The 25,343-nt window shown below is 38.9% G+C and overlaps 1 protein-coding gene across 5 annotated transcripts; it reads left to right on the top strand.

The window, feature by feature from the left end:
• Positions 1-593: 593 nt before the first annotated feature.
• NUDT9 (nudix hydrolase 9) lies at positions 594-25,115 on the top strand. Of its 5 annotated transcripts, none has more exons than XM_021702308.1 (8): positions 594-991; positions 7,014-7,253; positions 9,513-9,608; positions 12,390-12,476; positions 18,725-18,836; positions 20,610-20,756; positions 23,165-23,249; positions 24,322-25,115. In XM_021702308.1, the coding sequence occupies exons 1-8, from the start codon at positions 885-887 to the stop codon at positions 24,498-24,500; spliced, it is 1,053 nt and encodes a 350-aa protein (XP_021557983.1). In that variant the 5' UTR covers positions 594-884; the 3' UTR covers positions 24,501-25,115. The 5 variants fall into 5 exon arrangements, with proteins under 5 accessions (XP_021557983.1, XP_021557984.1, XP_021557986.1 ...); XM_021702311.1 differs by having other exon boundaries at positions 633-692; XM_021702313.1 differs by lacking the exon at positions 594-991 and adding an exon at positions 1,107-1,203.
• The last annotated feature ends 228 nt before the right edge of the window (positions 25,116-25,343 follow it).

The raw sequence follows: 25,343 nt of genomic DNA, 5'->3' as shown, positions 1-25,343 counted from the left end.
ATAAAAAAATGAAAGCCAGGTTACAAACTGTTTTGTTCAGTCTGAATTACCAATCTTCAGTCTGGCGGTTTGGCTAATTTTTGCCCCTTGTTTTGTCTTGGGTGTTGGTCTGTATTCCTGCTCCAAGCTGCGCAGCCGAATCACAGCTGGTTTGCTCCTCCACTGGTTTGCCAAGGCCACATCCGGCAAAGCTTTGTCAAATTTAGCAGCTATAGTGAACAGCTTGGTAAAAGAGGAAGAGAAAAGCCTTAAATGCATTGCAAATCTCTGAAGTACCTCCTTTTCCTGCAACCACTTCTTCAGATAGGATTAGGACGCCCATTGTTCACTACCTGAGGGGCGTGTAACTCCTTCCTGCCGATAAAAATAAAAACAGGTACACGACTTTCTCTCAATCCCTTTTCTTTCTTTCCCCACTTCCCCCCTTCCAGCTCCCCCATGTTCTTGCACTTCTCCTTTTTTTCGGGCGCTTTCTCGGTAGAGTTTGCACCACTCCACCCCAAGTACGCCTGCGCATACTGGGAGGTCGAAAAAGGTGAACGCTGCGAAGCCGGCGCTGTTTTTGCTTTACGGCGCGGCTGTAAAGCGCTGTCACGGACGTGTGAGGTCACGGGGTCCGCGTTGCTGTTGCGCGGCAGCAGGCGCTGATAACGTCCGCGTCCCTCGCAGATCTGGTTCCCTTCGTCTCACTGGTGCAAGCGGGAGATTATTTGGGGAGGGCTCCGGGTCTTGTGTGTTTCTGTGAAAGACCTAGATACTCCTTCCCCGGAACGGGAGGGCGGTCCGGTCCTAGTGCCCGCTAGATACCTAGGGCTGTGGGGCGGACCGAGGCTGTGGCCCCGGCTAAGCGTGACCTCGCTCCGCGAAGCGCCCGCGGGCAGCTGATGGCCGAACGCATCCTGGGAAAGACTTTAGCCACAGTGTCTCTCTCTGTGGCCTTGGCCTCTGTGACTGTCAAGTCCTCAGGCTGTTGCAGCATTCTGGCGTGCAGGTATTTCCTAGTGCTGCCTTCTCCTGAGTCCTGGGGTTGTGGGTGGAGCCAGCGTCCGGTCCCGCGGATTCTGTAGGCTTTGCTTGCATCCCGGGTTTTTATAGCCATATGCACGTTTTCAAAAAGGCTCCAAAATGTTTTATCTGCCTTTTGAGGAAAACTGGTGGTAGTAAATCTTTCTTGGTTTCTGATACTGAAATTTGCCATCCTCCGTAAGTCACCAATATTATTGTCTTCCCAGAGTTTAAATAGCACTTGTTTGGATGTGTGGTGTTGTCCCGTGCCATTTTTTTTTCCTGGTTGATGCTTAAAACATTATGGTAAAAATTAATACATGCATATAGTTTAAAGATGTGAACAGTATAAATGGTGTAAAATGAAAAGTATAAGTCGTCATTCCCCACCACCTCTACTTTTAAGTGTAGATAATATATTTATCATCTACCTCTTTACCCCTGGATAAATACAGGGATTTATGGTATCTCATACTGCCTCCTACTTTTATTCTCTGTTTTTTTTTCTCTTAATTAATTGTTCAGTAAACACGATGTCCTAGATATGCTAGGCACAGAGTAAGGAACGAGTTTTCTGTCTCTAGGAGTGGTTTTGAAAAAATTCTTGTTTGGCGTGTCATGTTTATTTGGGCAAAAGGAAATTTTCTTCTATTCGCCCTCTCTCCATTTTTGTCTTGTCCTTTTTTTTTCTTTTTTCTTTTTCCCTGGAACTCTTGTGATAGCTGTTGGACCTTCTGGATTGAATTTCTTGCTTCTCTTTTTCTCTCATTTAACATTCGTTTGTCTTTTTTGTATAATGTTCTTAGAGATTTTACTCAGATTTATCTTCCAGATTACTAATTCAGACTTCAGTCCATTGCGTCATCACTTCTATTAAATTGTAAATTTTGACAAGAACTTTTTTTTCTCTAATTGCTCTTCTTAATAGCAGCCTTTTCTTATGGATATAAAAACCTTGAATCTGTAAAAATGATAATTAAAATAAAAAATTATCTTCTATTTCGTGAATTATCTGTTAATGGGTCAATGGTTCTGTTACTTTTCAGTCCTTTTTCCTTCTGTTCTCGAACATTTGGTGGACACCGGTTATCCATTTATATTTTGATTAATGTAAGTAATAGACATTGTTTTCTCTAAATGGGAGGACTGTTAGAACATTGGCCTCATATACCAGGGCACGTAGACTGGAAGGTTTCAGTTGAGTGTGTGTGAGCAGGGAGCCTGTAGACAGGCTGGGAACCCTCCCCTTACCCCTTTCTTCCAGGTTTTGCACTAGTGGAGCAAGTTCTCTGCTGAGCATAGGTGCGTTAACTTTATTTCCTGGTGTTAGTGTGAACTCTGGTGATACTAAGTCTAAATTGCTGCTGTATTCTCTAACACCAATATTCGCAATAGAGGTTCTAGTCTTCATTTTAAGTTTTTGGCTTTATCCCAGGGGCAAACATAACCAATGGCAACTTTTTATTTGGGGAAGGAGGACGACCGAGTTCCATGATTATTGTCCCACTGCCCACTTAGGACAATTGGGCCCACTATTTTAAGCTTGAAAGCTCTCAGGCCTCCTCTTGTAGGCATAGCATCTCTCACTCACTTTTTTGTGCATATTCTCAAATATAATTTGTTGTATTTTGGTTTGTAAGTCACTATGAGTCCATCCACTTTCTACCTGAAATTGGTTACAATCTTATTCAGTGGTGGTGTTCTAGTCTCTCTCCTGCTGTGGATTTTGTTGCCTTTTGTACATCTTTATCTCTTTTCTTTTTTTTTTTTTAAGATTTTTTTAATTTATATATTTGACAGAGAGAGACAGAGTGAGAGAAGGAACACAAACAGGGGGAGTGGGAGAGGGAGAAGCAGGCTTCCGCTAAGCAGGGAGCCCGATGCGGGGCTCGATCCCAGGACCCAGGGACCCTGACCTGAGCCGAAGGCAGACGCTTAACAACTAAGCCACCCAGGCACCCCATCTTTCTCTCTTTTCAGTGGGATTTGGGGAGGGAAGGAATGAAAGTCCATGCTTTTTATAATATAACATTGTGTGTCAACCAAATTCCAATTAAAGTAAAATTTAATAAAATTATAAAATATTCCAAGTTAAAGACAAAAAAAATCAAACTATGTTCTTTGGAAGTTATGAATGCTTTTTTTCATAGATGCTACTAGAACAGTGTAAAGTTGCTTGCCAGTTACTTTTTTTTTTAAGATTTATTTATTTTAGATTTATTTTAAAAAGAGTGCGTGTGAATGGGGGGAGGGGCAGAGGGAGAGGGAGAAAGAGAAATCTTCAAGCCAACTCCCCACTGAGCACAGAGCCAGAGGAGGGGCTCCATCCCAGGACCCTGAGATCATGACCTGAGCTGAAGTAAGAGTCTCACTGAGCACAGAGCTGGAGGAGGGGCTCCATCCCAGGACCCTGAGATCATGACCTGAGCTGAAGTTAAAGAGTCTTGACGCTTAACTGAGCTACCCAGGCACCACAGTTACTCTTCATTTTTATAATGCTAGGAACCCTGGGTGAAGTGAGGATATATCTAAAACCAGTGACTGCTTATTGATGCCCAGAAATTTTTAACTTTGATGTAGTCCAATTTATCTGTTTTTCTTTGTTGCCTGTGCTTTTGGTTATATCCAAGAAATCACTGTCAAGTTTAGTGACATGAAATTTTCCCTGTATGTTTTCTTCTAAGAGTTTTATAGTTTTAGGTCTGTGTTTGGGTCTTTGATTCATTTTGCATTAGTATTTGCATATGCTATAAAGTAAGGGACCATCTTCATTTGCATGTGGATATCTAATTTTCCCAGGCCCATTTGTTGAAAAGACTGTCCTTTCCTTTTGAATAGTCTTGTCAAAAATCATTTGACCATCTATGTGAGGGTTTATGTGTGGGCTCTCCATTCTTTTTTTGTTGTTGTTGTTAAAAATGGTACTGTTGTTTAATCCCTAGGATCCAGATCTGAGGTATTCATTCATTCCTATAGGAACTAGTTGTACTTCCTACCATGGCCAGAACCATTTGTTTGGATACAATAAAGTTAGCTTTGTTCTTTCTTTCTTCCTTCCTTCCTTTTTTCTTTTTTGATGTAGTGTTCCATGATTCATTGTTTGCGTATAACACCCAGTGCTCCATTCAATACGTGCCCTCTTTAATACCCATCACCAGGCTAATCCATCCCCCCACCCCCTCCCCTCTAGAACCCTCAGTTTGTTTCTCAGAGTCCATAGTCTCTCATGGTTCGTCTCCCCCTCCGACTCCCCCGCTTTATAACACACACACACACACACACACACACACACTCCTTCCTTTGGTTTTCTGGCATTTTCAAGTTTGTGGTAAGAGTTTCAATATGAATTTTTTCTTCAGTCTGCAATGGGGCAGATATCATGCTTGTGCAAACTTAAGGAGCCCATTCAAATTTAGGAGAACCAGAAACTTATTCTAAGGAGACACAAAGAATTGCTGATACCGTCACACGGAGTCCTTCTGTGTTAAAGAGTTTAGAAGGTGGAAATAGAGCTCCTGGAGTTGTATTCTGAAGATTTGTTGAGGAAGATCAGTGTTAGCAGGCTTCACCCTCTGGGGGACTCAAAAGTAGGTAAGTAGAGCAGAACTGGAGACAACAGCTTCTTCTGGAGGGAAGGAGTGCAGATTGGTGTAGAATGCACCAGAAGCTCTTTTATGTCAGACTTTTTTTAGGATCCAGTTTTACAAATAAACTTGTTGCCTCGGAGTATAGGGTCTTTTCATCCTGTGTGGGCTCTCCATTCTATCCCATTGGTCTATATATCTGTCTTTATGCCAGTATTATACTGTTATGATTACTATAGCTTTGTAGTAAGTTTTGAAATTAGGTAGTGTGACACCTCCAACTTTTTCTTTTTCAAGATTGTTTTCAAGGGACTGTTTGGGGTCCCTTGTTTGTGATCTTAGAAAGTTTTCAGTCTTTCACTATTCACTATCACACCAAAAATTGGGCTTTTGTATATGGCCTTTACTATGTTGAGGTAGTTTTCTTCTTTTTCTTCTATTCCTAGTTTGTTGAATGTTTTTATTGTGAATTTTATTTATTGGATTATGACCGACTTTTTCTGTATCAATTGGGATGATCATGTGTTTTTTTCCTTCATTCTGTTAATGTGTATTACATTGATTGATATTTGTATGTTTAAACATCCTTGCATTCCAGTAAATCTCACTTGGTCATGGTGTATAATCCTTTAAATGTGCTGTTGAATTCTGTTTGCTGCTTTTTTGTTGAGGATTTTTGCATCAATATGCATCAGGGATATTGGTCTATAGTTTTCTAGTAGTGCCTTTGTCTGGCTTGGTATCGGGGTAATAATGCTGGCCTCATAAAAAAAAATTTGGATATATTCATTCTTCAGTTTTTTTGAAGAGTTTGAGGAGGATTGGTGTCAATTCTTTAAATGTTTCATAGAATTCACCAATGAAGCTATCGTCTCCCAAGTGTTTCTTTGTCAGGAGTAAATAAATACGGTTTTGCATCACCTTTTAAAATTATTTATAGGGGTGCCTGGGTGGCTCAGTCGTTAAGCATCTGCCTTCGGCTCAGGTCATGATCCCAAGGGTCCTGGGCAAGCCCCCCATCAGGCTCCCTGCTCGGTGGGGAGCCTGCTTCTCCCTCTCCTGCACCCCTTGCTTGTGTTCCCTCTCTCGCTGTGTCTCTCTGTCAAATAAATAAAATCTTAAGGGGCGCCTGGGTGGCTCAGTCGTTGAGCGTCTGCCTTCGGCTCAGGTCATGATCCCGGGGTCCTGGGATCGAGCCCCGCATCGGGCTCCCTGCTTGGTGGGGAGCCTGCTTTTCCCTCTCCCACGCCCCCTGCTTGTGTTCCTGCTCTCACTGTCTCTGTCAAAAATAAATAAATAAAATCTTTTATTTTTTTAAGATTTTATTTTATTTTTTTTTAAGATTTTATTTTTTTGATAGAGAGAGACAGTGAGAGCAGGAACACAAGCAGGGGGAGCGGGAGAGGGAGAAGCAGGCTTCTCACCAAGCAAGGAGCCCAATGCGGGGCTCGATCCCAGGACCCCGGGATCATGACCTGAGCCGAAGGCAGACGCTTAACCAACTGAGCCACCCAGGTGCCCCAATAAATAAAATCTTTTAAAAAATAAAATTATTTATATAACCCCATTCAAATTTCACCACTTGTCCTGCAAAAAAAATTTTTTTTTTCTTTTTTGGTTCAGGAACCAATTCAAATCATTGATTGCATTTAGTTTTCATGTCTTTTTAGTCTGCATCTATCTGAAAGAGTTACTCTGTCTTTCATGATGTTACCAGTTGAAAGAGTACACACATTTATTTTGCAAGCTGTCCCTTGACCTGGTTCTATTCTGTATGTCCTTATGTTTTCGATTCTGGTCATACATTCTTGTAAGGAATACCTCAGAAATGATCACTGTACTTCTCAGTGTGTGATATCAGGAGGCACAGGATGTTGACTTATTTCACCACCCTAACAAGTTGGCGTTTGATCACTGATACTGTGAGAGCAGAGCAGGGATGCTGTCATCAGTTTAGAATTCATATATTTATCATAGTCTGACTTTCAGTAGTATTACGTTAATTCTTGTACAATGTAAGAACTTACAACAGATATTTCCATTTTCTTGTTCTTCTTTTGTGCCATTCTTGGCATACATTTTACACGTGTGTTAGACCATGGACCATTTTTTTTAAAAAGTCTCTTTTATATTTGTTTTTATGGTTGAATTTTCATAACAAACTTCCTCAACTGTTGTGCTAACAAAAGTAAACTTCTGTCCCTTTTTCTCAACTAAAAGAAATTCAGTGAGTAGGTTCCAAGTAATAAGATTTGGCAATATTTAAAAATTTTTCATATTTGAAAATAATTTTCTCACAGATGTTAGACTTTTATACTTTGAAATTGAAAAGTATGTTTTTGGGTCTTTGAGTTAGGTTCTTTATTTTTAATTTTTTTGGCATTTATGTAAAACATTTTTCCTTTTTCTTTTTTTTCTCTCCAGAAACACATTTTCATCCTGTGGGTTTCATCTTAGCTCAAACATCATGTCTAGTTCTAATGGTGCCAAAGAGAATTCCCACAACAAGGCTCGGACATCTCCTTACCCGGGTTCAAAAGTCCAACGCAGCCAGGTTCCTAATGAGAAAGTAGGCTGGTTTGTTGAGTGGCAAGACTATAATCCTGTGGAATACACTGCAGTCTCTGTCTTGGCAGGACCAAGGTGGGCAGATCCTCAGATCAGGTGAGCAAATCAGCTGGCATTAGCTGGTAGCTGGGTGTAGGACGGTGACGAGAATGGTTGTATTTGTAAATTACCATTTTGACAGCTGAAAAATTATTTTTATCTAGTGTTTGATTTTGTCAGAACTCAGTTTCCACATTGGCTTGAATTCTTGCTAAAGCTAGACAATCCATGTTTGCTTGTTCTTTTGGGGGTTTTATGATGATCCTTCCAAAAAAGTAAATCTGTTTTACTGTGGAGTTTTATAGAATGGCAAGTGGTGGTATCTATTTTCATTTGTTCTGTTTAGGTTATCAGTAGAACATCTTTTGTGGTTATTTTCTACCACTGCTAGACTTGTATTTGAAGTAGTGAAAATATTTTTCAGAATTTTTTCAGATTACTAAGAACAGGAGGATGATGAAATTAGAGCAGTGGGAAAAAAATAGAAAAGGGATAGATAAAGGAGAGAAAAGAAAATAAACACTCAAGCAAAAATCCTTTGACTAAACTCATAGAAATACATCAGTTCACATTTTATATTTATGTTCCTTTTAATGAATATAATGATAGGGTTTTTTAATGTACTAACTACAAACTAGGTGTTGTACTAAGTGTTTTATAAGCATTATTTTATTCTTATACCTCTTCTGGAAGACAGATAGGGTTGTTATTTCTACTTTATAGAAAAAACACACAAAAAACGGAAGCACAGAAAGGTTGCCCTTTACCTCTGGTCACAGAGCCAATAGATGGTGAAGCTTGGACTTGAACTCAATCTGACTCCTATAATTCATGCTCTTAACCACTCTGCTAAACTGCTCCGTGGTTTTAGAACAGTTTTATAAGTTAGATTTAATGGGCCAATTTATTATAAATGCTTCCCAAGGGATTATTTAGTCAGGTAAGTAAAAAATGTTGCTAGTTAGATCCAGTATTAGTTCATTAGGTTAAACTTTACCATGGTCTTATGCTGTGAGTTGATTTTGACCTACGGTTTTCTTATTTTATCTGATAGTACTTGAACTTTTATTTCTTATTTTTTTGTAATAGTACTTGGATTATTAATTAATTATGAAGCTAACCTGTGGAGAAATTAGTAGCTTCAGTGAATTCTACTTCCCCTCATTTTAGAGTATTTTACATATCCAGCATAGACAATTAAAATTAATGGTGTTGGCAAGGGTGCTATATAGTGTAAACAGAGGAACGTTTTCTTATTTTTCATTCGGTTTATTTTTTAAGAGTTGAATTTATATCGCCATCTAAGTCAAGCTTTATTACTAACATTAATATTTCAATTATGGTTAGGTTCATGCTTTTTTTCCCCATTGGTGAATTTCTAGAGTCCCAAAAGCATTGTAACACTGGTTTTATAATTTCATGATTTTTACCATTTAATTCTTTTTATTTGTGTGTTAGATAGAAGATTGGTTAGAAGTCTTGAAAGAATGTCTGAATCATTCAGATTGCAACTTATTTCCAAACTAGAGCAAAAATACTTCGATGCTCACTTATTGAAATTAAAGCAAGAAAAAAAACAAAACTGACATCAGAACTGCCTATGAACAATTCACTATCAATGCAGTTATGTCAGTGGTTTCATAATGGTGAGGAAAGTAGTTTATTTATATTTACTTTGAAAATATTTTTATTGAGGAATGACAAATACAGTAGAATGCACATTTCTTCTGTGTGTTTCTATAGCTCAGAACGATTTTATGTTTATACGGCTCTAATTACCATTGAGATCAAGATTTAGAACACTTCTAACATATAATATTTATTTTAGTCTACATTATAGTTAGTATGAAGTTTGGGGGTAAATTCATTGTTTTGTGGGTTTACTTTGATGAAAATATTAGCTAGTGTACATTTGAGGAAATTAAAGTTACTTTGAGACAGTAAAAACATCAAGATATCAGAAAGGATCTTATTTTGGGGACCACAAAGGAACCACTAATTTCCATATTGTGCCCACAGACAATTCCTCCTTGCTAATAGTAATGTAGACTTTTTTGTAGCATGTGGGAGGAGCTGCAGATTTTCTGCATAGTCCTTCCCAGAGGGGTTACAATACACATCCTTGTACTATAAGGTGTTTTGGTTAACAGTTTTTTAAGAAACTGTTTTGAAGGAGTAAGATGGATTTGTAAATGAAAACTGACTCTTAATTAAGTTTCATGGATACTTTATTATAATAACAGATTGACTGGCATTAGTGAGCTCTTGGTAGTATTAGGCCATTATTCTTATTTTGCTTTGGTATTCTAATTACAGTGAAAGTAACTTCTCTCCTAAGTTTAATGAAAAGGATGGGCATGTTGAGAGAAAGAGCCAGAATGGTTTGTATGAGATTGAAAATGGAAGACCCAGGTAGGTACTGGGGATGGGAGAATGTAAGAAGGTAGAAAACCCAATTAACATTTATTGAGTGTTTGTATGTGCCAGACAATATACAAAAGAATTTATATGTGTGATCTAATTAAAACATTACAATAACCCCACGAGTGGATATTTTTGGTTCCATTTACAGATGAGGAGAGAGAAGGTAAGCAATTCGCATACACTAAGTGGGAGAGGAAGGATTTGAATGCACTTTTTTGTAACTCCACCTTGAAGGTAGAAATAATGAATTGAGTAAATGAACAGAGAAAGGAGGGGCGCCTGGCTGGCTCAGTCAGTAGAGAATCTGACTCTTGATTTGGGGGTTGTGAATTGGAGACCCACATTGGGTGTAGGTATTACGTAAAAAAAAACAGGATTGAAAATTGTACATTCAGTAGTTTATTAAATTTATTAAATTGATGTCTAAAGGTAAGAATTTACCCAAATGTAAGAGTAAAAATAAAAATAATCCAGTAACTTAACATGAAGTTTCTTTCTATGCTTCTAAAAATGATTTTTATACACAACTCCAAAAATTTCCATTTTCCTTAACAAGACATTATAAAAGTTAGGAAGAAATGTAAAAATTAGCATGCCTCAAATAAAACAAAGAAAGATCAGGGATCTGTAGTCATAGTTCTTACCTTGAAAAAATGTTGTGATTTGTATTCTTAGTTGCTCAAGGACAAGGCAGTGGTTGTACTCCTCTCACCATAACCTGGTCCTTCAGTTTTGCTAAAGTCAGCCTTTGGTCATAACTTCACCTTTCTGTTTTGTTGGATCTTTTTAAGTCAGACCCTCCTTGCATTTGACTTATTCCTTTGGTTCATTTCTGGATAAAATATATTAAAGGATATGTACCCACGTAAAAGGATAGGCAGCAAAGGCAAGATAGCATGTTGTTTTAGCCAAGAGTCTGACTAATAGAAACAACTCTAGCTTGCCTGAGTAAAAAGTGAACTTTAGGGTTATAGGATCATCTCAAGGAGCCCAAAGCATAAGTGCAACTAACTTGAGGAAGGGTAGAATTGAAAATCCATCTCTGCTTTTTTTACATGGTGCTTTTATTTCTCTTTCACTGCAAACAACTTTCTCTGCTTCTCAAGCTACAAGATAGTCTATGTGTCTTTTCCATAGTTTCTAAGGTACAAGTTAGAGGCTTGGTCATCTATTAAAAACTAACATTCTCTCTTAATATTTTTTTTTTAAGATTTTATTTATTTATTTGACAGAGAGAGACAGCGAGAGAGGGAACACAAGCAGGGGTAGTGAGAGGGGGAGAAGGAGGCTTCCTGCAGAGCAGGATCTCAGGACCCTGAGATCATGATCTGAGCCAAAGGCAGACACTTAACGACTGAGACACCCAGGCAACCCTTAATATTGGTTTTGATCATTTGTATTCAGGAGTGGGTGGTCACATGGAATAAACATAGTTGTTGGCCGCCTTGCCCCTCTTCCTGTGAACTTGAAAAGTAAAATTATTGTCACCTGGCCATGTGTCTTGTCTTTATTTATAAATCTTGCTGAAATATTTCTGAGCCTAATACAAAAACAATAGCAAAACTCATTGAGCCTAAATAACAGTCACAGGAAAGACCAGAATAAAAAGAGATGGCTGACAGAGAAAATTTTGGCTATTTGTTTATTTTCTTTCATGTATTGAGAGGACAAAAGATAAAATCTTAATAAGGTAGGACTGTAGGTTACAGTATTTTACTGGTACATAATGAAAGTTGAACATTTAAGGAATATTGACTGGAAGAGAATTACGCATGAACGTTGCTATGTTTACCTGACAGACTTTTTGTTGGGTTATGCTATTTGGTTACACAGTAAGTTGGCATTTTTATAATATTGCTTTCTTTAAAAATCTTGAAATCCTGGGGCGCCTGAGTGGCTCAGTCGGTAAGCGTCTGCCTTCGGCTCAGGTCATGGTCCCAGGGTCCTGGGTTCGAGCCCCGCATCAGGCTCCCTGCTCCACGGGAAGCCTGATTCTCCCTCTCCCACCCCCTCTGCTTGTGTTCCCTCTCTCGCTGTGTCTCCCTCTGTCAAATAAATAAATAAAATCTTTAAAAAAAATCTTGAAATCCTGAGTAATACTACTAGCTCATTATATGCTACAAAATATATATTATTGGTAATAAACATCCAGAACCCACTGGGAATAAATGGACTTTTAAAAGTAACAAAAATAGGGGCACCTGGCTGGCTCAGTTGGAAGAGTGTGTGACTCTTGATCTTGGGTTTATGGGTTTGAGCCTCACATTGGGTATAGAGATTACTTAAATAAACTTTAAAAAAGTAACAAAAATACTTTCATGAGAAGGGTTGTATGAAATGGTAGTAAGAAAAGGAAATGGTGAGAAAGTGAAGACAAGTGTGGTTATCTTGAATGATAAATCATCACTTTTGTAGAGATAGATGATGATTAGGTGCAGACCATTCATCTGCCCTGTTGTAAGAGTTCAGTAAAGTTCTGGTTTGAATTTAGGAGTATAGATGAAAACAGAAGAAATTCTCATATTGAGAACAACTTTGAGAATGAGATCTTCCTGGTTCAGGCCCAAAGCTTAAGACATGCACAAAAGAAATGTTAAATAACAGTGTAAGGAAATATGAGATTTTAGTGCCAGATATGTGACAATGCTAGTGGATTTGGGACGAGATACTATTTCCCTCTTATTGTACTGACTGCCTTCTTTTGGGCTATATCAAGTTGGGTTAAAAAAGATGAACACATTCAATTGATTTTACATTTTTTTGTCCCAGAAATCCTGCAGGACGGACAGGACTGGTTGGCCGGGGACTTTTGGGGCGATGGGGCCCAAATCATGCTGCAGATCCCATCATAACCAGGTAAGAATGAAAAAAACATTTCAGCAGCAGAGAGCCAAGTGATTGAGAAATACGGACTGTAACCTGTGTTTATATACACACGTATGTATGTTTGTGTATATATAACATATGCATATATAATGTATATGTGGTTGTATATATACATGTGTATGTATATAGGTATCCTTGTGAACTCTATATTTTAAAGGAACTTTATGTGAAATCATACTGATATAAGTGTAAAGCTGTAGTTTTTTTTTTTTTTTAATTTTATTATGTTATGTTAGTCACCATACAATACATCATTAGTTTTTGATGTGGTGATCCATGATCCATTGTTTTCGTATAACACCCAGTGCTCCGTGCAGTACGTGCCCTCCTTAATACCCATCACCGGGCTAACCAATCCCCCCTCCCACCTCCCCTCTAAAACCCTGTTTGTTTCTCAGGTCCATAGTCTCTCATGGTTCATCTCTCCCTCTAATTCCGCCCCCCCCCTGCCATTTTTCCCTTCCTTCTCCTAATGTCCTCCATGTTATTCCTTATGTTCCACAAATAAGTGAAACCATATGATAATTGACTTTCTCTGCTTGACTTCTTTCACTTAGCATAATCTCCTCCAGTCCCATCCATGTTGATGTAAAAGTTGGGTATTCATCCTTTCTGATGGCTGAGTAATATTCCATTGTATATACGGACCACATCTTCTTTATCCATTCATCTGTTGAAGGGCACCTCGGCTCTTTCCACAGTTTGGCTATTGCGGACATTGCTGCTATGAACATTGGGTGCATATGGCCCTTCTTTTCACTACATCTGTGTCTTTGGGGTAAATACCCAGGAGTGCAATTGCTGGGTCATAGGGTAGCTCTATTTTTAAATTTTTGAGGAACCTCCACACTGTTTTCCAAAGTGGCTGTACCAACTTGGATTCCCACCAACAGTGTAAGAGGGTTCCCCTTTCTCCACAACCTCTCCAACATTTGTTGTTTCTTTCCCTGTCCATTTTTGCCATTCTAACTGGTGTAGGGTGGTATCTCAATGTGGTTTTGATTTGGATTTCCCTGATGGCTAATGATAATGAACATTTTTTCATGTGTCTGTTAGCCATTTGTATGTCTTCTTCAGAGAAGTGTCTTTTCATATTAAAGCTGTAGTTTTATGTTACATGAGTAGACTAGGCATTATCTGAACAAAGTTAACTCACCTGGTATTTACTGAACATATGTTTGTTCACAGAATTGAGTAGGTGCTTTGGAGGATATAAAAAATAAAAGAATCCTAAGTTTCAGCTCCCTGTCACAGAAGAGCTATGGCTTCATTTGCAAGATGAAAAATACGAAATAAGAAAACATGTCAAGGTTAAAAAAAAAAAAAACATGTCAGGTAACATGGGTGTACAGGATGCTTTAGAAAATTAGATGAGGGGCCCCTGGGTGGCTCATTAGGTTAAGCGTCTGACTCGATTTTGGCTCAGTCATGATTTCAGGTCGTGAGATCAAGCCCTGCATTGGGCTCCATGCTGGGCATGGAGCCTGCTTAAATTTTTCTCTCTCCCTCTCCTCCTACCGCCCCCCCCCCCAAATTAGATTAGATGTTGGTCATGATGATGGTAAGCTGGAGCACCCAAGAAAGGCATTATTAAGGAGGCAGACTTGAGCCGAACTTGAAGCTTAAATAGGGGGACAGTAGGAGGCCTAAGAAAAAGGCTTGTAGTAATATCTGAGTACTGAGGGCCAGTGAAAAGACCAGCTTGGTTGAAGCAGAAGATTTTTATAGGAGAATAGCGGGTAATCAAACTTAGTTAATTTTTGTGCAATTTTATTGTGGAGAATATTAAATGCCAAAGTTAAGGAGTGTGAACTGGAGCCAGTGAAGGTTTCCGAACAGGGGACAGGCATTCTCTTCCTGAGGCAGGTCTATCTGGTAAGCCAAGTATTCAGAAAGCCCCTTGGTGAGCATGAATCAGAATAAAGAAGGTAGGTGAATCCAGTGTTTAGATGTACTTGACCATCTCCACAGGGATCATCTTTCCAATACATCTGGAATATTCTGTCATCTCTGTCATCCTTTTAATTTTTTTATCTTTAGGATTTCTTCACTTCTCAACTCCCTTCTCACATGTAATTGTCACTTTCCTTTAAATAATGCAAATACCTTCAATATTTTTACTTTTTTTTTTTTAAAGATTTTATTTATTCATTTGACAGAGAGAGAGACAGCGAGAGAGGGAACACAAGCAGAGGGGCTGGGAGAGGGAGAAGCAGGCTTCCCGCGGAGCGGGGAGCCCGATGTGGGGCTCGATCCCAGGACCCCGGGACCATGACCCGAGCCAAAGGCAGATGCTTAACGACTGAGCCACCCAGGCGCCCCAATATTTTTACTTCTTGTGTTTTGATATTTTGAGGCCCTTTCGTTCTTTCACGAGACTTTGTTTTTCTCTGATCTGAGATATAAATATGATTTCATAGTTTAATTCTAGGAAAGCAGCTTATTTCCCTTATTTTCAAGTTCCTGGAAGAGGCACCGATATTTGTCCCATCTTATTCTCCTACTTGCCCTTTCAGTTCTCCCGCCAAAAGAGATCTTTACCCCACACCTCATCCCAGATTTATCTTTCATCCATCTACCCACCTACCAGCCCACCTCCCTCCCTGTCTACCTACCTACGTATCTACCTACCAACCTACCTATCAGTTTCAAATTCCTTTAGAAGCTTCATGGTTTAAATGAAATGGGAAGAGTTAATATATTTTTATTAATGAATATAAGTAAAAAATACTAATGACAGTATCAGTTTCTTTCCAGTTTTGCTGAGGGTGGCTAAAATCCGGAAGGTGTGAAACATTTGAAGTAGGAATGCTGATAAGGGGCCAAGAAGAAAAGGGAAGCTAGAGTCTTGAAAGTTAGCTTCTTGTTAGCTTATTTTTTTCTCTGGTGGACCAAATATATGGGAGTGTATATGGTGATTGTGTTGCATTGTTTCAAAATAATAGACATTTTGAGCTTAATTCTGTCATTATACAAATGAGACATCTGAAGGCTTTGAGATGGTCCAAGGCTATGAAAGAGCCCACAGGTGGCAGAGTCTAGCTTTCAGCTGTGCTGTTAGATTGATGCTCTTTGCTACCTCAGTAATGGATCTATTAACCAATGAGTCCCTTTAAATAGATGAGTGGCAGTAGAAATGGAGGGAAGAGAAGAATATAAGATGTTAGTTTGTCCATTTGTTTCTCACAAAACTCCTCAAAGTTAGGTATTAACCTTTCTATTTTATCGATCTGAAAATGAAGACTCACTGAGGTTAAGTGACTCGCCTAAATCTTGTAGATCTGAAATTTGAATTGGGGATATTTGGCTTCAGATATTGTGCTTTTTTTCTTTTATACCAGTTTTTCACGTAGTCACTTTTAAAGAAAAGATTCCATTCCCTCTTCTTTCAAGTACTTCATGGTTCAGGAACAGTATTGTATAGTATAGAATTTCACAAATGTTCTTGTCCATACTCTCCAGGCAAATGTTAAATTTTTCTCTTCCCAGATGCCTCTTCCAGAGATTCTCTGTGTACAACTATCTGATATTCCTTTAGATCCTTTAAAATGAAAATGTAATGGGAAGTGTTAAATATTATTATGAATAAAATCAGATCAAAAGTTAATGGTGTTAACATTTTCTTTCTAGTTTTGGTGAGACAGGAAGGTGTGGGCCATCAGAAGTGGGGAGGGAATGTCAATAGTATATAGAAATATCATTGGTATTGAAGAAATGTTAATGAGATTCATTAATTAAAATGATACATTATTTCCATTATATCAAATTTTGTTTTAAATTTGGTAATAATGTATTGGGTAGTAATAAAGAACAAAGCAAGAAACTACTTGCTTAAAATCCTTAAGTGAGTGCCTTCAGGATAAAATCTGAGAATGTAAACATGATGTGCACGCTGTTCAGTCTCTGGCTGGTCCTGCCTTGTCCGGCAGGCAGCATCTCTCCCTCTGTTCTGCTTCTCTTCCCTGTGCTGGAGCCAGGACTGGCTGGCTGGCTGAGCAGCAAGGGACTGTGTTGGTCTTTGTTTTCCCAGCTCCTTGAATGTGATGTGTAGTAGGTGCTAGTAAATGTTTGTGAGTGAACAGCATCATCACTCACCTTCTTACTACCTCCTTTTATCTAATTAGTGTAAACGTTGTGTTTGTTTGACTTAAGTAAATAGTATAGTGATTAAGGGAACAGATTCTGGAAGCAGATTGCCTGGGTTCAAATCCTGGTTTATACCACTTACAAGCTCTGCAATCTTGGGCAAGTTTAATCTACTTCTCTGTGCCTCATTTTCCATATCTGTCTGTAAAGTAAAGGTAATAATGCAACTACTTTATAGGGTTATTTTGAGATTTAAATGGATAAATACATTAAAGACTTAAAGCAGTTATCGGGTACGTAATAAGTGCTGTATAAATGGCTTTTAAGAAATAAAAGTAAAAGGTATGCTGTCTCTATTCTTACCCTGTTTGCCTTCTGTCCTGTCCTCATCATCTTGTACATGGATCATGGTAACAGTTTTCTAGCCTCCAGTCTTGCTTCCCTCCAAACCAGCCTCCATACTTTTGTCAAAGTGAGTGAGCGTTCTAAAATACCAGGTGCTTATGGCTTTGCCCTGCTTAAACACATTCTCTGGCTCTCTAAGCAGCTGACTTTGATGAATTCTTCGCCTACTCCTCCAGCTTCATCACACCTCTTGCCCCCACTAATGCCCATGGGGCCAGACCCCACCTATACATTCAGTTTCTTGAACATATTATTTTATACCTTTGTTTTTTCCTCATTTTTTTTTTTTTAAAGATTTATTTATTTATTTGAGAGAGCGAGAAAGTACATGAGAGGGGGGAAGGTTAGAGGGAGAAGCAGGCTCCTCGCCAAGCAGGGAGCCCGATGCGGGACTCGATCCAGGGACTCCAGGATCATGACCTGAGCCGAAGGCAGTAGCTCAACCAACTGAGCCACCCAGGCGCCCTGTTTTTTCCTCATGTTATACCTATGTCTGGCATCTTTAAAAACCGATGCTGTCTTCTTTTACTAATTGTTCTTTCATTTCTAGTTATTGTACTCCTCAAACTGTCATTCTCTCTTATAATTCATTCACTTACATGTCTAGCTCCACTACTAGACTCTGAGCGCATTCAGGGCAGGAATTATGGGATAGAACTGGTAGTCAGCCACTATATAAAGAAATTTGGAAACTCCTATTTAAACTCATTTATTTAGGGGCATCTGGGTGGCTTAGTCGGTTAAGCTTCTGCCTTTGGCTCGGGGGTCCTGGGGTTGAGCCCCACATCAGGCTCCCTGCTCAGCAGGAGCCTGCTTCTCCCTCTCCTCCCTGATTGTGTTCTATCTCTGTCACTATCTGTCTCTCTCTCTCAAATAAATAAATAAAATCTTAAAAAAAAAACTCATTTATTTCATTGAATCTGATGCAAAGCAGTGATTAGGTACTAGGCTTTCTTTTTTGGTTTAGTACTGGAAGTTCAAAGTCTTTATCTTTGCCTAAGATAGTATTAGAACAATTCTTAAAATTGGGTGTTGGGGTGGCTATGGTGGGGGTAGAGAAGGGAAAGGGGAGATGTATCAGCATCTGGGAAAGAGGATATGGTTAGAAGAAGTGCATTCTGAAAGGAACCATCACCTTGATATTTATTTATTTAAAAAAAATTTTTTTGAAGATTTTGTTCATTTGAGAGAGTGAGCAAGAGTGGGGGAGAAGGGGCAGAGGGAGAGGGACAAGCAGACTCTGCGCTGAGTGCGGGCCCAATGCAGGGCTCGATCCCAGGACCCTGAGATCATGACCTGAGCTGAAATCGAGAGTCGGACATTTAACTGACTGAGCCACCCAGGTGCCCCTACACTAGTTGTGATTCTTAAAAAAGGACCTTGGACTGTTTCTTAAGTTTATACCCCTGTCTCTAAATTCTGTTTGGCTTTTAAACTTCTTTTTTTGACAGTACTTTAAGTAGTAAAAACTATTTATATTCTGAATTTTTATTACAGAGAATACAGTATCTTTTATAGAAAGTAGATACCTGACTTGGTTTGTAATAGTGCTAAATACCAAATGTTTCTATTACAAAATATTTTTCTGGTAAAACTAGCTGATTTGAGGTAAACTTATATATAGTCTTGTTATAAAGAAAAATACATCTTTGTAACTTTGTCTTAAACTTGAGACAGGTCCTTTTCTTTGTTCTAAATCAGTTATGATTTTATATTACTATTTACAGGTGGAAAAGGGATGGAAGTGGAAATAAAATCACCCACCCCGTTTCTGGGAAAAACATCTTACAGTTTGTGGCAATAAAAAGGAAAGACTGTGGAGAATGGGCAATCCCAGGGGTAAGAAAAGAACTAAAATAAAATCAAATTAATGTTTTAAGTCCTTCTTAGTTGCTTCATTTGCTGCAAGATTATTTATTGTGTGGGGATCTTTATCCTTCATTTATTTTCCATTCCTCTCCACTTCAATTAGTAATTCTTTTGTCATTCATCACTGTAATGAAGTCTCATTGTCAATAGCAAGTGTAAGGTAATGCATCAAAGTTGTTAGACTTTGAGTCTAATTATAAAACCCTTGGAAAAGAACATGGACTTTGGAGTTAGACATAGGTTTGTATCCTGGCCTTTGCACTTTGAGCTGAAGATTTGGAGTTCAGAATCTTCTCTTTAAGATAAAGATAATGGTATCTGCTTCATAGGATTACTAGCAATAGCATATAAAGTACCCCACATAAAGTAGGTATTCATAAATGTTGGATCCCATTTCAGACTTCAACCTCTACTCCAAATCCAGAGTAAGACTGTTAGCATTGTTTTGCTGAATTCTGATAACTTTAGACATAAAAAAAGATAACTTTTATTACTTACTGTTCCTTGTAGTTTTAAAAGTTTCCATAATATCAGGAATAGTGGACTGTTTTTGCATTCATGTCAGTGTATATTTGAAGTGGCATTTTAAAATGGGTGTTTGTGGACGCCTGAGTGGCTCAGTCAGTTAAGCGACTGCCTTCGGCTCAGGTCATGATCCTGGAGTCCCGGGATCGAGTCCCACATCAGGCTCCCTGCTCAGCGGGGAGTCTGCTTCTCCCTCTGACCCTCCTCCCTCTCGTGCTCTCTGTCTCTCATTCTCTCTCTCACAAATAAATAAATAAAATCTTTAAAAAAAATAAAAAAATAAAATAAAATAAAATGGGTGTGCAACAGAGGTTTTTTTAATTTTGTTTTGCTTTTTAAGATTTTGTTTATTTTTAAGATTTTTATTTATTTATTTGAGAGAGACACAGCGAGAGAGGGAACACAAGCAAGGGGAGTGGGAGAGGGAGAAGCAGGCTTCCCGCGGAGCAGGGAGCCCGATGTAGGGCTCGATCCCAGGACCCTGGGATCATGACCTGAGCTGAAGGCAGATGCTTAATGACTGAGCCACCCAGGTGCCCCTTATTTATTTATTTGACAGAGAGAGAGAGCAAGAGAGACAGGGGCAGAGGGAGAAGCAGACTCCCCGCTGAGCAAGGAGCCCGACACGGGGCTCTATTCCAGGACCCCCGGGATCATGACCTGGGCTGAAGGCAGATGCTTAAACCAACTGAGCCACCCAGGCGCCCCCAACAGAGGGTTTGTTTTTTTTTTTTTTAATTTTTAAAATTTTTTAGCAACAGAGGGTTTCCTATTTTATGCCATATGAAATGGAGATACTTTGATAAGAAGATGACTTTTATACATATACTGCTATCTGCAAGAATGGTTTTTTTCTTTGTAGGATAAAAATGGATTGGAATGAGCAATGAGGAATTATTAGCTTGCTGTATTCTTTCTTGCCTCCAGGCCTTCCTTCCTTAGCTGGAGTTTGGAAGGTATCAGGAAAGGAGTCTGAATGGCTCAGTTTACCATAGGCTAACCTTGGACCAATTACTGTGATCAAATACATGAAATACCCTGACTGGCTGCTTCTACTAGAATCAAATGGTTTACAGAAGAACATACCACAGGAGAATGGGGATCATGATTATGGGCAGATAGAACAATAAATGTGTACTGTATCACCCAGTAAATATTTGTTGCATGAGTTAAAGCATATTACTTTTTCTTTTTCTTAAACAAAAATGTGACTGTTAGGGGATGGTGGATCCAGGAGAGAAGATTAGTGCTACACTTAAAAGAGAGTTTGGTGAAGAAGCTCTCAACTCCTTACAGAAATCCAGTGCGGAAAAGAGAGAATTAGAGGAACAGTTGCACAAACTCTTCAGCCAGGAACATCTAGTGGTAAGAAATGGTGGTTCCTCTGAAGGATTTAGCCCCATGGATTAGTGAAAATTATTTAAAAGTTCACCTGGATATCTGGTAGATTATTCTCTGAATAAAGTGAACTACCTGTGTATTTGAAATACATATTCATGAAAACAATTTAAATTCTAGGGGCATCTGGGTGGCTCAGTTGTTAAGTGTCTGCCTTCGGCTCAGGTCATGATCCCAGGGTCCTGGCATCGAGCCCCGCATCGGGCTCCCTGCTCAGTGGGAAGCCTGCTTCTCCCTCTCCCACTCCCCCTGCTTGTGTTCACTCTCTTCGCTGTGTTTTTCTCTGTCAAATAAATAAATAAAATCTTTTAAAAAAAATAAAAACAACTTAAATTCTAGTAGATCTTCACTGTAAATAGAGTTCTATTTAAAGTTTTATAGCCCAACTTTAGGTCAGTTACATTAGAATACATTTTTATCCTCTGAGTTTTTCTTTGGACTAGATGTGAGCTAATGTGACCCTGAGTTTACCCATCCATCAGAAAACCTTTAAAAAAAAAAAATTACATGAATTTAGCTCTTTGCAAGGACACTTATATTTTAAGTTATGTTATTCAGAGTTTTTCTGGTTGATAACCATTTAAGTCTTATGTCTGTTTTGTCTACATACCCTTTGTGATTTAAAAAATCACCTTATAAGGTATATGTATACTGATGATAAGAAAAAGGACTGAGTTTCTTGTCTTTTATGCTGGCTTATGTTCCACTTGCTTTGTTTCCTTTCTAGAATTAGGATTTCTTATTTAGGTTTAGGTTTTTGGTCACATTTGTGTTAGATGGCCAGATCCAAATCTTCTCATGTATTAATAGCTTAAATATTAGTCTTTACTAAATTTATTTATAGATCTCTTTATAACTAAAAGAATATTTGTATGTCTGGAACCGTAAGTACAGAAATTACTAAAACAGAAATGTACTTATAGAGCCTTTAAAAAAGTCATATGGCCCAAATATGACTGTTCCCAAATTATGAAATTAAAGTCTGTGGAGTTGAGGGTTTTGTGAATTTTTTATTTTCACACGAGGGGGTGGGAGGTGGGAGAAGGGGCAGAGGGAGAGAGAGAATCTTAAGCAGGTTCCACGCTTTGCGTGGAGCCCAACACAGGGCTCAGTCCCACAACCCTGAGATCATGACCGGAGCTGAAATCAAGAGTCAGACGCATGGGGCGCCTGGGTGGCTAAGTCGTTGAGCGTCTGCTTTCGGCTCGGGTCGTGGTCCCGGGGTCCTGGGATTGAGCCCCGCATCGGGCTCCCTGCTCCGCGGGAAGCCTGCTTCTCCCTCTGTCTGCTGCTCCCCCTGCTGTGCTGTCTCTCTCTCTGTCTCTGTCAAATAAATAAATAAAACCTTTAAAAAAAAAAAAAAAAAGTCAGACGCTTAACCAACTGAGCCACCCAGGCACTCTGAGGGTTTTGTGAATTTTAAAGCTGACTCAAGTGGTTCTGGACAGTATTGTTTCCTGGGAAATTTAAAACAAGCATATGGAATGCTACATGAAAAAGGTTCTATGATGTTTACATTTCTTCTATGAAAGGTGAAATAATGGAGTCAGTTATGTCAAGGGGTTTTAAAATGGAGCTAAGAGGCCTTTAGGGAGGTCGGCCTTATACATTTCCTCACCAGGTGGAGCCCTGAACTTTTAAATTGGGCCAAACCACAAATACTCCAAAGACTCTACACAAATTCCTGCAACTTGCTAAAGAACAGACTTGCTTAGTGATAGCCTTAGCAACCAATTATATTCAGCCACGATTGGTTTTCTGTACCAACGCCAGTCAAAATTCCTTGTAGACAACTTCTACAAGCATTCTCTTTCTATCTTTAAAAAAACCCTGACTTGGAGCACCTGGGTGGCTCAGTCGTTAAGCATCTGCCTTCGGCTCAGGTCATGATCCCAGGGTCCTGGGATCAAACCCCGCATCAGGCTCCCTGCTCAGCGGGAAGCCTGCTTCTCCCTCTCCCTCTCCCACTCCCCCTGCTTGTGTTCCCTCTCTCACTGTCTCTCTCTCTGTCAAATAAATAAATAAAATCTTTAAAAATAAAAAAGTAAAAACTCCTGACTTTGTTCCCTAGTGGGACACTGGGTTGCTACCCAAATCTGTATACTCTGAATTGCAGTTCTTTGATCCTAAGTAAATGCTTAATTATTGCCTCCTGACAATTTGAGCTTGGCACTTTTTTCTTACTGTGGTAAAAAATAAGTAACATATAATTTACCATTTTAACTATTTTTAATGTACGGTTAAGTAATGTTAATTATATGCACACTGTTTTGCAACAGGATATTTACATTTCTGATTCTAATGAAGGTAACATGCATCTGCTCTACCCATTTGTGTTCATTCTACACTTTTTTTCTGCCTCCTTTTAAAAATAGATATATAAGGGATATGTTGATGATCCTCGAAACACTGATAATGCATGGATGGAGACAGAAGCTGTGAACTACCATGATGAAACAGGTAAGCTGACTTATGTTTATTAAACCGACTGGATAAGAGGCACTCTGATATTTGTGGAATGACTGCTCATCAAAGAGAATTTGCTTTTTCAAAGCTCTTGATAGCTTGGCCAAATTGTCTTCCAGAAATACGCCATTTTCATTCCCAATAGTGATTGAGAGCGTTACTTTTAATTTTTTGATAGTTATAATTATTTTAATAAATATATTTATCTGTAAATATAATTATAAATATTTTCATTTATGGTTTCTGGTTTGGGGTCATGCTTAGAAAGATCCACTTACCTTAAGAGTGTAAAATGAGTTGCCAATGATGGTTTTATTTTTTTTACATTTAAATCTCTAATCCCTCTAGAATTTATTTATTTATTTTTAAAGATTTTTTAAATTTATTTTTTGACAGAGAGAAACAGTGAGAGAGGGAACACAAGCAGGGGGCATGGGAGAGGGAGAAGCAGGCTTCCTGTGGAGCAGGGAGCCCGATGCGGGGCTCGATCCCAGGTCCTGGGATCATGACCTGAGCCGAAGGCAGACACTTAATGACTGGGCCACCCAGGAGCCCTTAGAATTAATTTTGACATAAGTTTTCATACTTATTTAATATGAACTCTTTTTTTTTTTTTTTTAAGGCTAATATTCTTCTTAAAGGGAAAAGTTCCCTTATTGGTACCTCTACTTAAAATTTAGGAACTTGAGGGTGCCTGGGTAGCTAAGTTAAGTGTCTGACTTCACCTCAGGTCATGATTTCAGGGTCCTAGGATCGAGCCTGACGTTGGGCTCAGCACTCAGCACGGAGTGTGCTTGTCCCTCTGCCCTCCCTCCTGCTTGTGCTCTCTCTCTCTCTCAAATAAATAATAAATAAAATCTTTTTTAAAAAAAAATTAGGAACTTGGTTAAAATTTGGGCATCTGGAAGAATTTGGAACATTCTAGTTTTTAATTGACTGGGCCACCTAATACAATGATGATTTAAGACTATTTTTAATAGGAATACTTGAATCTATAGAATTATGTTGAAAAATAAATAAATAAATGGATTACTTTTTCTTGGTGATGTTTTTTCTTTGGTAACAGGTGAGATAATGGATAACCTTACCCTAGAAGCTGGAGACGATGCTGGAAGAGTGAAATGGGTGGACATCAGTGATCAACTCCAGCTTTATGCCAGTCACTCTCAATTTATCAAACTTGTGGCCGAGAAGCGAGATGCACACTGGAGTGAGGACTCTGAAACTGAGTGCCGCGGGTTGTAGCCCGCATTGCTGTGGGAGCCACAGGCCAGCAAAGGGGCGCGTGCTGAAAAGAAGGGAGGTATCACAGAGCTCATCCTACAGGAGGGCAGGGTCGGTCACTTGGAAATTATTTTATTCACTTTCAAAGCTATTTGCATTTATTCTATTCGCATTAGAATAAAATTAGTAAATATGGTGAAATTCAACACAGAATTTTCTGCTTTCTGATCGAAAGAAATATAAACAATCATTTTGTATGTATTCTATTTAAGCAGAGCTTAAACCAAGTCTAAACAACTGGTGATCTTTGAAGAATCATAATCTGAATAAAGATAAATTTATGGTCACCCATAACTTCTGTTTTCCATCTAGTTCTTATTTTTCAGTTCTGTTCTTTTTTTTTCTATTGATCTACTGGTGTCTGAAGGATGTTCCTGCCACATCAGGCTCCTTTAGGAGGAGCACCACCATTGTCTAATTTATCTTTAAATTATTTGCTTCATATTTTGTTTTATGTGATCTTGCTGAAGCTGATTTCAAAATGGAAACCTTATGTATTCTTGACTTTAGAGTCATCAGTGTTTTGAGGAAATTTCAGTCACTTTTTTTTTTAAAGATTTTATTTATTTATTTATTTGACAGAGAGAGACACAGCGAGAGAGGGAACACAAGCAGGGGGAGTGGGAGAGGGAGAAGGAGGCTTCCCGTGGAGCAGGGAGCCGATGTGGGGCTCAGTCCCAGGACCCTGGGATCATGACCTGAGCCGAAGGCAGACGCTTAACGACTGAGCCACCCAGGCGCCCCTCAGTCACTCTTTTAGTCAATAAAGATCAAGATCAATGAACAAGAGCTCATGTTCTCACT

The sequence above is a fragment of the Neomonachus schauinslandi genome, chromosome 2 (genome assembly GCF_002201575.2).
Source record: "Neomonachus schauinslandi chromosome 2, ASM220157v2, whole genome shotgun sequence".
Taxonomy (NCBI): Eukaryota; Metazoa; Chordata; class Mammalia; order Carnivora; family Phocidae; genus Neomonachus; species Neomonachus schauinslandi.
Note: the sequence above shows the minus strand (reverse complement) of the source record. Positions and strands in the feature narration are given on the sequence as shown.